This window comes from Watersipora subatra, chromosome 1 (assembly GCF_963576615.1).
Source record: "Watersipora subatra chromosome 1, tzWatSuba1.1, whole genome shotgun sequence".
Taxonomy (NCBI): domain Eukaryota; kingdom Metazoa; phylum Bryozoa; class Gymnolaemata; order Cheilostomatida; family Watersiporidae; genus Watersipora; species Watersipora subatra.
Window position 1 is genome coordinate 61934852 of NC_088708.1, and position 16196 is coordinate 61951047.

Consider the following 16196-nt stretch of genomic DNA (forward strand, 5'->3'; position numbering starts at 1 on the left):
TTAAGCGCATACTTAGTAAGCTAAATTCATTTCAGTTGAATTCAAAGTTTATGCTATATTACGTAGCGTTATGTAGATTTCAGAAGATTGACTAATGAGCTCCTTTCCATAATGCATTACGCTCATATGTCAAGATTTGACTGTACAGTAATACCTCGCTACTTAGCAGCTCAGCTTTCGCGGCCCCAATACTTTATGAGGTAAAACATATTCATTAGAAATTGAAAAAAACTAAAATATATAAATATTTTACATACTCTGGCCAAGTGAGATCCCAAACCCATGACATGCCAAACCCACATGTAAGAAAAAGTGAAAAATGCATACGAATAACCAAAAAGTGATTTTTTATTAGATGAGTTTATTAGTTTTTATTTCACAGATGTTTACTTTTCACAGGGTGGGACAAATCCCGATTAACTGCAAAAAATGAGGGATTGCTGAAAAAGTGAATTACTGTATAGATGCAAAGGGCAGACTTACATACAAGGATGTTGCTGTTATAATGTTGAGTTTGAAATTACAAATTGAAATTTATGACGACCAAGCGTCAGCAGAGTTATGCTGTAGAGGAAGATTGGAGAATTGAGGTAAATCTATCTTTAATTTTGAGTCTCCTATATATATATATATATATATATATATATATATATATATATATGCTAAACTAAAGGTAATAGTTTTTCTACTCAAAAATCCATTTACTAATTAATAAAATTATAATTTTTGCTATCACCAATCATTGTTTTATAGTTTTTTGTCGTTTCATCTAGCTAAAGTATTTACTCGGAATTTTCTTGGGCAGCTTTAACTACTAAGTTAGATTCATGATTAGAATTTATGTTCACTTCTCGCAAGTAGAAAGGAAAGAAAATCGATTGATCAATGCTTATCTTTAACTCCCAGAAACAGAGCTTCGAATTTTTGGCTTGGCGTACTTATGCTTTTGTTAAACATTTATTCATTTTGTAATTTTAAACTCTCAATCTACATGTAGCTCCCAAATTGAAAGCTTTCAGTAAATACGCGCTACAACGACATAACAATGAATGACATATTGTTTTACATTACTATTACTATTGTTTTACAAACTATTACATTTGTTTTATTGATTACAAGATGTTTATGTGGCGCGCCTGGGGGGTGCAGTGGCATCAGTGTGAAAACTGGCATACATGGGAAAGAGAGACACGAATGTGTGCTGCACAAACCATGATATTTTTTGTTTGAGTTTACTGCAGTAGAGTAATTTGTCTTATTACATGTATATGAGCTGAAACTATGTGAGTGGCCAGGACTTGTATGTATGTTTTTAATAAAAACTTTCAAGCAACTAAAACAAAAACTTTAAGGTATGATTGTGCTTCTATTATATACTTGAGCTAATAAATTCTTCTGACAGCAAAATTTGACAGAAATTAAATTATCAATGCACACATTTTTTCAACATTGAATTACCCTACATAATAATATTATTCGACGGATTTAAAAAATTGCAAATTCGAAGGCAGACACTAGCGTGCATGCTTGAAAACAGTTAATAATTAGAGTTGTTGGTTTTTGAAAATGATGATAATATGGAATATATGACAATGATGATTCTGATTTGCCATAGACATCATTATGGTATGTATCTGTTTTGAATAAAAAAGTCAACTAGGCCTACAAAGTAAAACATGTGCTATATGCATGTGAAGGTTTTGCACTCTTGTAAAGGATTCTGCTGGCCTTTAATCAGGCAGATCTAGCTTGCAATAAATGTTGCATAAATTTAAGAGAATGAGTGTGGTTTTTCTTTCGTTTTTATTCTGAAGGAAATTCCATTAGTCGTGGAGCTTGCAACTACTGCTCTGCTCTCCCACTGAAAGCGCTCCCTATATATACATGCATTTTACTCGTTCTGGATAATGGAACTGAGTAGGAAATCATATAAAAGTGAAAATAAATAGAGTCGCTAACACGTTGGCATGGTTATAATAAACTAACAAATTATTAGCGATACGATGCGTAATAAAAGCGACAAACACAACATGCAAAATATATACGAGTAGTTATAAGAAAAATACGGTAACAGAAAGTCATGGCCTGGCGTCCACCACACACTCCTCTTCATTAGAGATTGTGTCTAATTCAAACAAAATGGTGGAGCAACTAGCCTGGCCCAACTAGCCTACTAGTCAATCGTTTATCGTCAGCAGATAACAGATTACTGATGATGTATCCTTGTTCTGCTGCTACAGTCGCCTCTTTACACCATCTCAAGCTATTTGAAAAATTTAACTCCAGCCAATATTTGAATGCCCCTTCTATTTGACCGCCACTATAAAGGATGGATTGAAAAATAGAGCGCCATGGCATTCCATTAGAGATTTTGCTGTATTTCCTGTGAATAAGCTCATTTCAGTGGTCACATCATATTTCCTGTGATCTGCTCACTTGACATTCTTCACTTGAACTTCTTACATTTAGTATTTCTATAGTTTAAATTCTAACACCTATTTTATCAGTGATAATGACATCCTATGCTAAATTCAAATTTTGAGATACAATTTTCTTCTAATTGGATGGACTTGGGCTCTCTTAAAGATTTAATGGCAGCACAAATGTTATTGCATTAATAACATCGGATAGTGTTACAGGTTGGCATTTCAATAATAGTGTGGATGATTTCAACCGAGTACCAAATTTGACCAACCTTTTCAAGTTGTAAAAATGAAAAGAAAGATTTGTGATCTTTTCAAAATTGGATCGGAAACCGCTATGATGCTATATAACTATATTAAAATCTCGTCTTCCGAACTACATGTAGGTTATATAAAAACCATGTGTATTCACAATCTTAATTTCTAAAAGTGGAGCATGCTTCAAATGTTTTTAACATATGACTTCAAAGAATAGAAAAATTTTTGGACAGCTTTATAAACTTCTCAATTTTTGTGCAAGAAAATATTTTTGCTAGAGCACTGCACAAGATGTATGCAAAAGTCAATCAGTGTGATTCTATAACCATATTTTCAAAGTTAGGGCTGTTTGTATAAAAATTATATTTTTAGTATTTGTGCAAACTTCTTCAAGTATGCCTTATAATTACTGGTCATGTTGTGTAATCATAACAATGTAACAAAGTGATTAAGAAAAACACATGTATAAGAATGGCAGCCAGCAGGAGCGCTTTTGGCACACATTCCCGCTGAGGCTAATCATAAGCATTGACATTCCTTATTGTATGCCTGTTTAACTGAAATAGTGACTGTCTTATGTCACTGTTTGATGATTGTATGACAGGTGTTTTTATCTTCTAAAAGGGTTATATGTTCTTTTAAAGTCAATATCATTGCTGAAAAGGTAAATATTATAAGTAAATTGTTGTAAATAGATGTGGTTTTAAAACTCTGGCGGTTAAGATTTCAAAACTACCAACCAGCATTTATGCCTCCTATGCTGTTGGTTGTTCTTTCTCGCTAATACACATTTGTAGACGGTGCTCCACAAGGCACATACATGTACACATACATACATCAGCCATCCAATATTTTCAACTTTATTCAGTTGGTGTAGCCATCACAGCCAAAGTAAACAATTGGAATAAAATGTTTGAAAATAACATTAAAGGGGTTACCAGAAATTTGCTAAGGCAGTTGGTTTTATTGTGCAAACAACTTCTCACAACTTGTGAGAAAGTTTTAAGGAGTAAAATTGATGTCAGAGCTGAAACAGGATCTAGATGAAATGCACTACACATGTATCTCACTATCAACCAACACAACAATCTAATCATATTTACTGAGCTTGCATGAACAAATGTCTCAATCAGAAAAGTGAACTACCTAGAACTTAATTGGCACAAAACTGACACCAGTAACTTATGACATTTGACAGGTTCCATAAATAGAGAATGCTGTTTGATTTGTTACGCTTAATGTCATACTTCATGTTATGGTGGTTAAATCACATAAGAGGAAGTGGTTTTCACTGCAGTGACTGACTCTATTATTTACAATTAAAAGTCACCTACTTTCTCAAATATAGTTAACCACCATTGGTATTTATTGACACTATGAGTATGAGCATGACATGCATAGCTATATTTTAATTAATGTAAGACTACAGAAAACATGTTATATAGTTGAACATTTAGATAAAAATCATAAATTACATAAGAACAGGTTTAAAAATTGCTAGTAAACATCGTAAGAGGATAATTGGCATAAATAGCAATATTTTATTCATGTTGCTGTTTCATATGCATATTCACTATTGGAAGTCAGGTCTGAGTGTGAACATAATTATGACCATAAAACACAGCAACAATTTGTAGTAAATACAAAAAAGCAAAAGTGTATGATGGTGCCACATACAAGTGGAATAAAAGTGCTTTGGCATCTACGAGCAGGTGCTAGATGTCAGTATGTCATTTAAAGTTGGAGTACTCGCTGAACTCTGAGAGATAGGATGTAACAAACTCATGGAGGAGGTTGAAAGATGCCTGAAGTAAAGAACAGCAACAGACATGAACGACAAGTCATTGAATTTTGTATTTCTGAGTCAGGATATAAAGCACAGGCTGCAGAGCGCAAATTTTTTTAACAGATCTAAATAAGTGTATTCCTATTCATACATTTGGCAGATTGTTAACAAGACCAAATTAGCCTACAGGCTATGATTAATACAGTAGGTCTTTCTTGAGATCAAATACTCATATTCAAGGTTATGCATTTAACACATTTCGAAAGTTCTTAAGATAGTAAAGAATTATTTAAAATGAGACCAGTGATCACAATATATCACATGAAAACCTCAAGAGTGTATTACATGTGCTGTACAACTTAAACTGCTAGAGAGAGGAATTTAAAATGCAGCAAGTACCTCCTTGCGTATCACCATACAGCAACTCTTAAACTAAAAGTTTATATGTAAAACAAAAATGTTCATATTTACCTGTAATTTAGTTGAAGGTTTTTGAACCAGCCAATGATATTGCATACAAGTCACACAGTGGACCAACTAGTCTTTCCAATTAAAATCATTTTATGGGATCTCAATTAATTTGCAAAAACTTCCACGAAAAATTATGTATTCGCGAATTTATTTGCTGAGATAAATCTAAAGGTTTTAGCACAATTAGTGATTTTCAATTATAGAGTTGAAGTCCATCTCTTAACACGTGTAATCAAATATCGTTACGATAAGTTTTGTGTACAGCATTCTATTATAACATTAGGCACATAATATCTTTGGTACTCACAAAGTCACTTATGAACTCTGGTCGACTCCGCCGGGCCAACTTAACTTCCAGAACGATATCTACTTCCTGTTCAATGCGAACCCTCAAGAAAAGATTCATGGCTACCACAAACAGGCCACTCAATCTGCTACCATTGCTAAAATACAAATTGATGAATCTGCTATTATGTAATGGAGATGGATGTTAACACTAGTAATAAATTGAAATGGAGAGAAAAAGTAAATTACTAGCATTGTTTAATGTTTAAGTGAGGAATGAACTAGTAAAATACCTGCACTGTATAGTAATGAGTAAGGAATGAACTAGTAAAATACCTACACTGTATAGTAATGAGTAAGGAATGAACTAGTAAAATATCTGCACTATATAGTAATGAGTAAGGAATGAATTGGTAAAATACCTGCACTGTATGGTTATGAGTAAGGAATGAACTAGTAAAATACCTGCACTGTATAGTAATGAGTAAGGAATGAATTGGTAAAATACCTGCACTGTATGGTTATGAGTAAGGAATGAACTAGTAAAATACCTGCACTGTATAGTAATGAGTAAGGAATGAACTAGTAAAATACCTGCACTGTATAGTAATGAGTAAGGAATGAACTAGTAACATACCTGCACTGTATAGTAATGAGTAAGGAATGAACTAGTAAAATACTTGCACTATATAGTAATGAGTAAGGAATGAATTGGTAAAATACCTGCACTGTATGGTTATGAGTAAGGAATGAACTAGTAAAATACCTGCACTATATAGTAATGAGTAAGGAATGAATTGGTAAAATACCTGCACTGTATGGTTATGAGTAAGGAATGAACTAGTAAAATACCTGCACTGTATAGTAATGAGTAAGGAATGAACTAGTAAAATACCTGCACTATATAGTAATGAGTAAGGAATGAATTGGTAAAATACCTGCACTGTATGGTTATGAGTAAGGAATGAACTAGTAAAATACCTGCACTGTATAGTAATGAGTAAGGAATGAACTAGTAAAATATCTACACTGTATAGTAATGAGTAAGGAATGAACTAGTGAAATATCTGCACTGTATAGTAATGAGTAAGGAATGAACTAGTAAAATATCTGCACTGTATAGTAATGAGTAAAGAATGAACTAGTGAAATATCTGCACTGTATAGTAATGAGTAAGAAATGAACTAGTAAAATATCTGCACTGTATAGTAATGAGTAAGGAATGAACTAGTAAAATATCTGCACTGTATAGTAATGAGTAAGGAATGAACTAGTAAAATACTTGCAGTGTATAGTAATGAGTAAAGAATGAACTAGTGAAATATCTGCACTGTATAGTAATGAGTAAGGAATGAACTAGTAAAATATCTGCACTGTATAGTAATGAGTAAGGAATGAACTAGTAAAATATCTGCACTGTATAGTAATGAGTAAAGAATGAACTAGTGAAATATCTGCACTGTATAGTAATGAGTAAGGAATGAACTAGTAAAATATCTGCACTGTATAGTAATGAGTAAGAAATGAACTAGTAAAATATCTGCACTGTATAGTAATGAGTAAGGAATGAACTAGTAAAATATCTGCACTGTATAGTAATGAGTAAAGAATGAACTAGTGAAATATCTGCACTGTATAGTAATGAGTAAGGAATGAACTAGTAAAATATCTGCACTGTATAGTAATGAGTAAAGAATGAACTAGTGAAATATCTGCACTGTATAGTAATGAGTAAGGAATGAACTAGTAAAATATCTGCACTGTATAGTAATGAGTAAGAAATGAACTAGTAAAATATCTGCACTGTATAGTAATGAGTAAGAAATGAACTAGTAAAATATCTGCACTGTATAGTTATGAGTAAGGAATGAACTAGTAAAATACTTGCACTGTATAGTTACGAATAAGAATTGAACTAGTAAAATACCTGCACTGTATAGTTATGAGTAAGGAATGAATTAGTATTATACCTGCACTGTATAGTAATCAGTAAGGAATGAACTAGTAAAATACTTGCACTGTATAGTAATGAGTAAGGAGTGAACTAGTAAAATATCTGCACTGTATAGTAATAAGTAAGGAATGAACTAGTAAAATACCTGCACTGTACAGTTACGAATAAGGAATGAACTAGTAAAATACCTGCACTGTATAGTAATGAGTAAGGAGTGAACTAGTAAAATATGTACAGTGTATAGTAATCAGTAAGGCATGAACTAGTAAAATACCTGCACTGTATAGTAATAAGTAAGGAATGAACTAGTAAAATACCTGCACTGTACAGTTACGAATAAGGAATGAACTAGTAAAATACCTGCACTGTATAGTAATGAGTAAGGAATGAACTAGTAAAATACCTGCACTGTACAGTAATGAGTAAGGAATGAACTGGTAAAATACCTGCACTGTATGGTTATGAGTAAGGAATGAACTAGTAAAATACCTGCACTGTATAGTAATGAGTAAGGAATGAACTAGTAAAATATGTGCAGTGTATAGTAATGAGTAAGGAGTGAACTAATAAAATATGTACAGTGTATAGTAATGAGTAAGGAATGAACTAGTAAAATATCTGCACTGTATAGTAATGAGTAAGGAATGAACTAGTAAAATACCTGCACTGTATAGTAATGAGTAAGGAATGAACTAGTAAAATATGTGCAGTGTATAGTAATGAGTAAGGAGTGAACTAATAAAATATGTACAGTGTATAGTAATGAATAAGGAATGAACTAGTAAAATACCTGCACTGTATAGTAATGAGTAAGGAATGAACTAGTAAAATACCTGCACTGTATAGTAAGGAGTAAAGAATGAACTAGTAAAATATGTGCAGTGTATAGTAATGAGTAAGGAGTGAACTAGTAAAATATGTACAGTGTATAGTAATGAGTAAGGAATGAACTAGTAAAATATCTGCACTGTATAGTAATGAGTAAGGAATGAACTAGTAAAATATGTGCAGTGTATAGTAATGAGTAAGGAGTGAACTAGTAAAATATGTACAGTGTATAGTAATGAGTAAGGAATGAACTAGTAAAATATGTGCAGTGTATAGTAATGAGTAAGGAGTGAACTAGTAAAATATGTACAGTGTATAGTAATGAGTAAGGAATGAACTAGTAAAATATCTGCACTGTATAGTAATGAGTAAGGAATGAACTAGTAAAATATCTGCACTGTATAGTAATGAGTAAGGAATGAACTAGTAAAATATGTGCAGTGTATAGTAATGAGTAAGGAGTGAACTAGTAAAATATGTACAGTGTATAGTAATGAGTAAGGAATGAACTAGTAAAATATCTGCACTGTATAGTAATGAGTAAGGAATGAACTAGTAAAATATCTGCACTGTATAGTAATGAGTAAGGAATGAACTAGTAAAATATCTGCACTGTATAGTAATGAGTAAGGAATGAACTAGTAAAATATGTGCAGTGTATAGTAATGAGTAAGGAGTGAACTAGTAAAATATGTACAGTGTATAGTAATGAGTAAGGAATGAACTAGTAAAATATCTGCACTGTATAGTAATGAGTAAGGAATGAACTAGTAAAATATCTGCACTGTATAGTAAGGAGTAAAGAATGAACTAGTAAAATATGTGCAGTGTATAGTAATGAGTAAGGAGTGAACTAGTAAAATATGTACAGTGTATAGTAATGAGTAAGGAATGAACTAGTAAAATATCTGCACTGTATAGTAATGAATAAGGAATGAACTAGTAAAATACCTGCACTGTATAGTAATGAGTAAGGAATGAACTAGTAAAATATCTGCACTGTATAGTTATGAGTAAGGAATGAACTAGTAAAATATCTGCACTGTATAGCAATGAGTAAGGAATGAACTAGTAAAATACATGCACTGTATAGTAATAAGTAAGGAATGAACTAGTAAAATACCTGCACTGTACAGTTACGAATAAGGAATGAACTAGTAAAATACCTGCACTGTATAGTAATGAGTAAGGAGTGAACTAGTAAAATATGTACAGTGTATAGTAATCAGTAAGGCATGAACTAGTAAAATACCTGCACTGTACAGTTACGAATAAGGAATGAACTAGTAAAATACCTGCACTGTATAGTAATGAGTAAGGAATGAACTAGTAAAATACCTGCACTGTACAGTAATGAGTAAGGAATGAACTGGTAAAATACCTGCACTGTATGGTTATGAGTAAGGAATGAACTAGTAAAATACCTGCACTGTATAGTAATGAGTAAGGAATGAACTAGTAAAATATGTGCAGTGTATAGTAATGAGTAAGGAGTGAACTAATAAAATATGTACAGTGTATAGTAATGAGTAAGGAATGAACTAGTAAAATATCTGCACTGTATAGTAATGAGTAAGGAATGAACTAGTAAAATACCTGCACTGTATAGTAATGAGTAAGGAATGAACTAGTAAAATATGTGCAGTGTATAGTAATGAGTAAGGAGTGAACTAATAAAATATGTACAGTGTATAGTAATGAATAAGGAATGAACTAGTAAAATACCTGCACTGTATAGTAATGAGTAAGGAATGAACTAGTAAAATACCTGCACTGTATAGTAAGGAGTAAAGAATGAACTAGTAAAATATGTGCAGTGTATAGTAATGAGTAAGGAGTGAACTAGGAAAATATGTACAGTGTATAGTAATGAGTAAGGAATGAACTAGTAAAATATCTGCACTGTATAGTAATGAGTAAGGAATGAACTAGTAAAATATGTGCAGTGTATAGTAATGAGTAAGGAGTGAACTAGTAAAATATGTACAGTGTATAGTAATGAGTAAGGAATGAACTAGTAAAATATGTGCAGTGTATAGTAATGAGTAAGGAGTGAACTAGTAAAATATGTACAGTGTATAGTAATGAGTAAGGAATGAACTAGTAAAATATCTGCACTGTATAGTAATGAGTAAGGAATGAACTAGTAAAATATCTGCACTGTATAGTAATGAGTAAGGATTGAACTAGTAAAATATGTGCAGTGTATAGTAATGAGTAAGGAGTGAACTAGTAAAATATGTACAGTGTATAGTAATGAGTAAGGAATGAACTAGTAAAATATCTGCACTGTATAGTAATGAGTAAGGAATGAACTAGTAAAATATCTGCACTGTATAGTAAGGAGTAAAGAATGAACTAGTAAAATATGTGCAGTGTATAGTAATGAGTAAGGAGTGAACTAGTAAAATATGTACAGTGTATAGTAATGAGTAAGGAATGAACTAGTAAAATATCTGCACTGTATAGTAATGAATAAGGAATGAACTAGTAAAATACCTGCACTGTATAGTAATGAGTAAGGAATGAACTAGTAAAATACTTGCACTGTATAGTAATGAGTAAGGAATGAATTAGTAAAATACCCGCACTGCATAGTAATGAGTAAGGAGTGAACTAGTAAAATATGTACAGTGTATAGTAATGAGTAAGGAATGAATTAGTAAAATACCCGCACTGCATAGTAATGAGTAAGGAATGAACTAGTAAAATACCTGCACTGTATAGTTACGAATAAGGAATGAACTAGTAAAATATCTGCACTGTATAGTAATGAGTAAGGAATGAACTAGTAAAATACCTGCACTGTATAGTAATGAGTAAGGAGTGAACTAGTAAAATACCTGCACTGTATAGTAATGAATAAGGAATGAACTAGTAAAATACCTTCACTGTATAGTAATGAGTAAGGAATGAACTAGTAAAATACCTGCACTGTATAGTAATGAGTAAGGAATGAACTAGTAAAATACCTGCACTGTATAGTAATAAGTAAGGAATGAACTAGTAAAATACCTGCACTGTACAGTTACGAATAAGGAATGAACTAGTAAAATATCTGCACTGTATAGTAATGAGTAAGGAATGAACTAGTAAAATACCTGCACTGTATAGTAATGAGTAAGGAGTGAACTAGTAAAATACCTGCACTGTATAGTAATGAATAAGGAATGAACTAGTAAAATACCTTCACTGTATAGTAATGAGTAAGGAATGAACTAGTAAAATACCTGCACTGTATAGTAATGAGTAAGGAATGAACTAGTAAAATACCTGCACTGTATAGTAATAAGTAAGGAATGAACTAGTAAAATACCTTCACTGTATAGTAATGAGTAAGGAATGAACTAGTAAAATACCTGCACTGTATAGTAATGAGTAAGGAATGAACTAGTAAAATACCTGCACTATATAGTAATGAGTAAGGAATGAACTAGTAAAATACCTGCACTGTATAGTAATGAATAAGGAATGAACTAGTAAAATACCTGCACTGTATAGTAATGAATAAGGAATGAACTAGTAAAATACCTGCACTGTATAGTAAGGAGTAAAGAATGAACTAGTAAAATATGTGCAGTGTATAGTAATGAGTAAGGAGTGAACTAGTAAAATATGTGCAGTGTATAGTAATGAGTAAGGAGTGAACTAGTAAAATATGTACAGTGTATAATAATGAGTAAGGAATGAACTAGTAAAATATCTACACTGTATAGTAATGAGTAAGGAATGAATTAGTAAAATACCCGCACTGCATAGTAATGAGTAAGGAATGAACTAGTAAAATACCTGCACTGTATAGTAATGAATAAGGAATGAACTAGTAAAATACCTGCACTGTATAGTAATGAATAAGGAATGAACTAGTAAAATACCTGCACTGTATAGTAAGGAGTAAAGAATGAACTAGTAAAATATGTGCAGTGTATAGTAATGAGTAAGGAGTGAACTAGTAAAATATGTACAGTGTATAGTAATGAGTAAGGAATGAATTAGTAAAATACCCGCACTGCATAGTAATGAGTAAGGAATGAACTAGTAAAATACCTGCACTGTATAGTAATGAATAAGGAATGAACTAGTAAAATATGTGCAGTGTATAGTAATGAGTAAGGAGTGAACTAGTAAAATATGTACAGTGTATAGTAATGAGTAAGGAATGAACTAGTAAAATATCTGCACTGTATAGTAATGAGTAAGGAATGAACTAGTAAAATATGTGCAGTGTATAGTAATGAGTAAGGAATGAACTAGTAAAATATCTGCACTGTATAGTAATGAGTAAGGAATGAACTAGTAAAATATGTGCAGTGTATAGTAATGAGTAAGGAGTGAACTAGTAAAATATGTACAGTGTATAGTAATGAGTAAGGAATGAACTAGTAAAATATCTGCACTGTATAGTAATGAGTAAGGAATGAACTAGTAAAATATGTGCAGTGTATAGTAATGAGTAAGGAATGAACTAGTAAAATATCTGCACTGTATAGTAATCAGTAAGGAATGAACTAGTAAAATACCTTCACTGTATAGTAATGAGTAAGGAATGAACTAGTAAAATACCTGCACTGTATAGTAATGAGTAAGGAATGAACTAGTAAAATACCTGCACTGTATAGTAATGAGTAAGGAATGAACTAGTAAAATACCTGCACTGTACAGTTACGAATAAGGAATGAACTAGTAAAATATCTGCACTGTATAGTAATGAGTAAGGAATGAACTAGTAAAATACCTGCACTGTATAGTAATGAGTAAGGAGTGAACTAGTAAAATACCTGCACTGTATAGTAATGAATAAGGAATGAACTAGTAAAATACCTTCACTGTATAGTAATGAGTAAGGAATGAACTAGTAAAATACCTGCACTGTATAGTAATGAGTAAGGAATGAACTAGTAAAATACCTGCACTGTATAGTAATAAGTAAGGAATGAACTAGTAAAATACCTGCACTGTACAGTTACGAATAAGGAATGAACTAGTAAAATATCTGCACTGTATAGTAATGAGTAAGGAATGAACTAGTAAAATACCTGCACTGTATAGTAATGAGTAAGGAGTGAACTAGTAAAATACCTGCACTGTATAGTAATGAATAAGGAATGAACTAGTAAAATACCTTCACTGTATAGTAATGAGTAAGGAATGAACTAGTAAAATACCTGCACTGTATAGTAATGAGTAAGGAATGAACTAGTAAAATACCTGCACTGTATAGTAATAAGTAAGGAATGAACTAGTAAAATACCTTCACTGTATAGTAATGAGTAAGGAATGAACTAGTAAAATACCTGCACTGTATAGTAATGAGTAAGGAATGAACTAGTAAAATACCTGCACTGTATAGTAATGAGTAAGGAGTGAACTAGTAAAATACCTGCACTGTATAGTAATGAATAAGGAATGAACTAGTAAAATACCTTCACTGTATAGTAATGAGTAAGGAATGAACTAGTAAAATACCTGCACTGTATAGTAATGAGTAAGGAATGAACTAGTAAAATACCTGCACTGTATAGTAATGAGTAAGGAATGAACTAGTAAAATATCTGCACTGTATAGTAATGAGTAAGGAATGAACTAGTAAAATATGTACAGTGTATAGTAATGAGTAAGGAATGAACTAGTAAAATACCTGCACTGTATAGTTATGAATGATAATTGAACTAGTAAAATATCTGCAGTGTATAGTTATGAGTAAGGAATGAACTAGTAAAATATGTGCAGTGTTTAGTAATGAGTAAGGAGTGAACTAGTAAAATATGTACAGTGTATAGTAATGAGTAAGGAATGAACTAGTAAAATATCTGCACTGTATAGTAATGAGTAAGGAATGAACTAGTAAAATACCTGCACTGTATAGTAATGAGTAAGGAATGAACTAGTAAAATACCTGCACTGTATAGTAATGAGTAAGGAATGAACTAGTAAAATACCTGCACTGTATAGTAATGAGTGAGGAGTGAACTAGTAAAATACCTGCACTGTATAGTAATGAATAAGGAATGAACTAGTAAAATACCTTCACTGTATAGTAATGAGTAAGGAATGAACTAGTAAAATACCTGCACTGTATAGTAATGAGTAAGGAATGAACTAGTAAAATACCTGCACTGTATAGTAATGAGTAAGGAATGAACTAGTAAAATACCTGCACTGTATAGTAATGAGTAAGGAATGAACTAGTAAAATATGTACAGTGTATAGTAATGAGTAAGGAATGAACTAGTAAAATACCTGCACTGTATAGTTATGAATGATAATTGAACTAGTAAAATATCTGCAGTGTATAGTTATGAGTAAGGAATGAACTAGTAAAATATGTGCAGTGTTTAGTAATGAGTAAGGAGTGAACTAGTAAAATATGTACAGTGTATAGTAATGAGTAAGGAATGAACTAGTAAAATATCTGCACTGTATAGTAATGAGTAAGGAATGAACTAGTAAAATACCTGCACTGTATAGTAATGAGTAAGGAATGAACTAGTAAAATATCTGCACTGTATAGTAATGAGTAAGGAATGAACTAGTAAAATATCTGCACTGTATAGTAATGAGTAAGGACTGAACTAGTACAATACCTGCACTGTATAGTAATGAGTAAGGAATGAACTAGTAAAATACCTGCACTGTATAGTAATGAGTAAGGAATGAACTAGTAAAATACCTGCACTGTATAGTAATGAGTAAGGAATGAATTGGTAAAATACCTGCACTGTATGGTTATGAGTAAGGAATGAACTAGTAAAATACCTGCACTGTATAGTAATGAGTAAGGAATAAACTAGTAAAATATCTGCACTGTATAGTAATGAGTAAGGAATGAACTAGTAAAATATCTGCACTGTATAGTAATGAGTAAGGAATGAACTAGTAAAATACTTGCACTGTATAGTTATGAATAAGAATTGAACTAGTAAAATACCTGCACTGTATAGTTATGAGTAAGGAATGAATTAGTAAAATACCTGCACTGTATAGTAATCAGTAAGGAATGAACTAGTAACATACCTGCACTGTATAGTAATGAGTAAGGAATGAACTAGTAAAATACCTGCACTGTATAGTTATGAGTAAGGAGTGAACCAGTAAAACATGTGCAGTGTATAGTAATGAGTAAGGAATGAACTAGTAAAATACCTGCACTGTATAGTTATGAGTAAGGAATGAACTAGTAAAATACCTGCACCGTATAGTCATAGTATATCGAGAAGAGGAAGCATATCTTTCAATCTTGCGACACAGAGTTAATAGCTGGGTGGTGCTAGGCAACTCTCCATTTGGCAATTGCAACTCAATTAGCAGGACATCAAAATATTTCTGTAATTTCATTAAAGATAATAATTAATGGTACACAACAGGTATTAGAAAGAATTTAGGTTTTGTGACACATTATTATGCTTATTACGACACATTCAAGGATGGAAAATAAGGTGCCTGGTTTAGTCCAAAATACTGGTTTAATCAGAGATAAACTCAAAATCTATGCAGAGTCAGTAAGAGTGAAATGAGCTGCTAAAAGTATATTTGCACACACTAGAAATGTCAAAACGAACATTCACAGTAGAAAGATCAAATTAAAATAAATGATAATGACAAAAAGAAATGCAAAAAGCATGTGCTCATTGGTAGGTGAAAAATCTAAAAAACAAATATAAAAGGTCATGAAATAATTGGTCAGGAAAGTGGAGGTGCAGAGAGTAGTCTATAAAAAAGTGAATGGACAAGCTCAAAGTCAGTAAATAAATGAGAATGGTAAAATTCAAGAAGAAAATAGTAGAATAGGTAAGAAATGGTTAGCAAATGAAATAAATAAACATGAGGGAGAGAGTAGTAAAAGATACAAACTAGGGAGGAGTTAATGAAGGAAATAGAAGTTGATGAAGATCCATAAACAATATAAAATGGACACCAGGAATTGTCAGTCCTTAACAGTAGTCTGATAACAGATCTAAAAGTGAGCAAAACTTTTGTAATGCAACTTGTATCTAAACTGTCTTTATCATACCAGAAAAAAAGTTGTGAAAGAGTCATTAAGATTCTAGACCAAGATCTGTAATGTTTTTCGAAGTGGTACCTACTTAGCAACTCTAACTTCTACAGTGTTAAAAAGAGCCAAGTTAAACATTATCATAGTGACTGGTAGTTCAGGAGTAAAATTCGCAAGTTGTATATAACTGAAAGGTTG

At 32.0% G+C, this 16196-nt stretch overlaps 1 protein-coding gene across 1 annotated transcript in view; it reads right to left on the reverse strand.

Annotated features, from left to right (window-relative positions):
- Positions 1-4411: 4411 nt before the first annotated feature.
- LOC137390001 (receptor-type tyrosine-protein phosphatase epsilon-like) overlaps positions 4412-16196 on the reverse strand; it is a 53434-nt gene continuing 41649 nt past the window's right edge. The window contains exons 6-8 of the mRNA XM_068076221.1: positions 15192-15328; positions 5246-5381; positions 4412-4486 (exon numbers count right to left, since the gene is read on the reverse strand). Of these exons, the coding sequence (XP_067932322.1) occupies positions 4412-4486; positions 5246-5381; positions 15192-15328 (348 nt within the window). The remainder of the gene's footprint in view (positions 4487-5245; positions 5382-15191; positions 15329-16196) is intronic.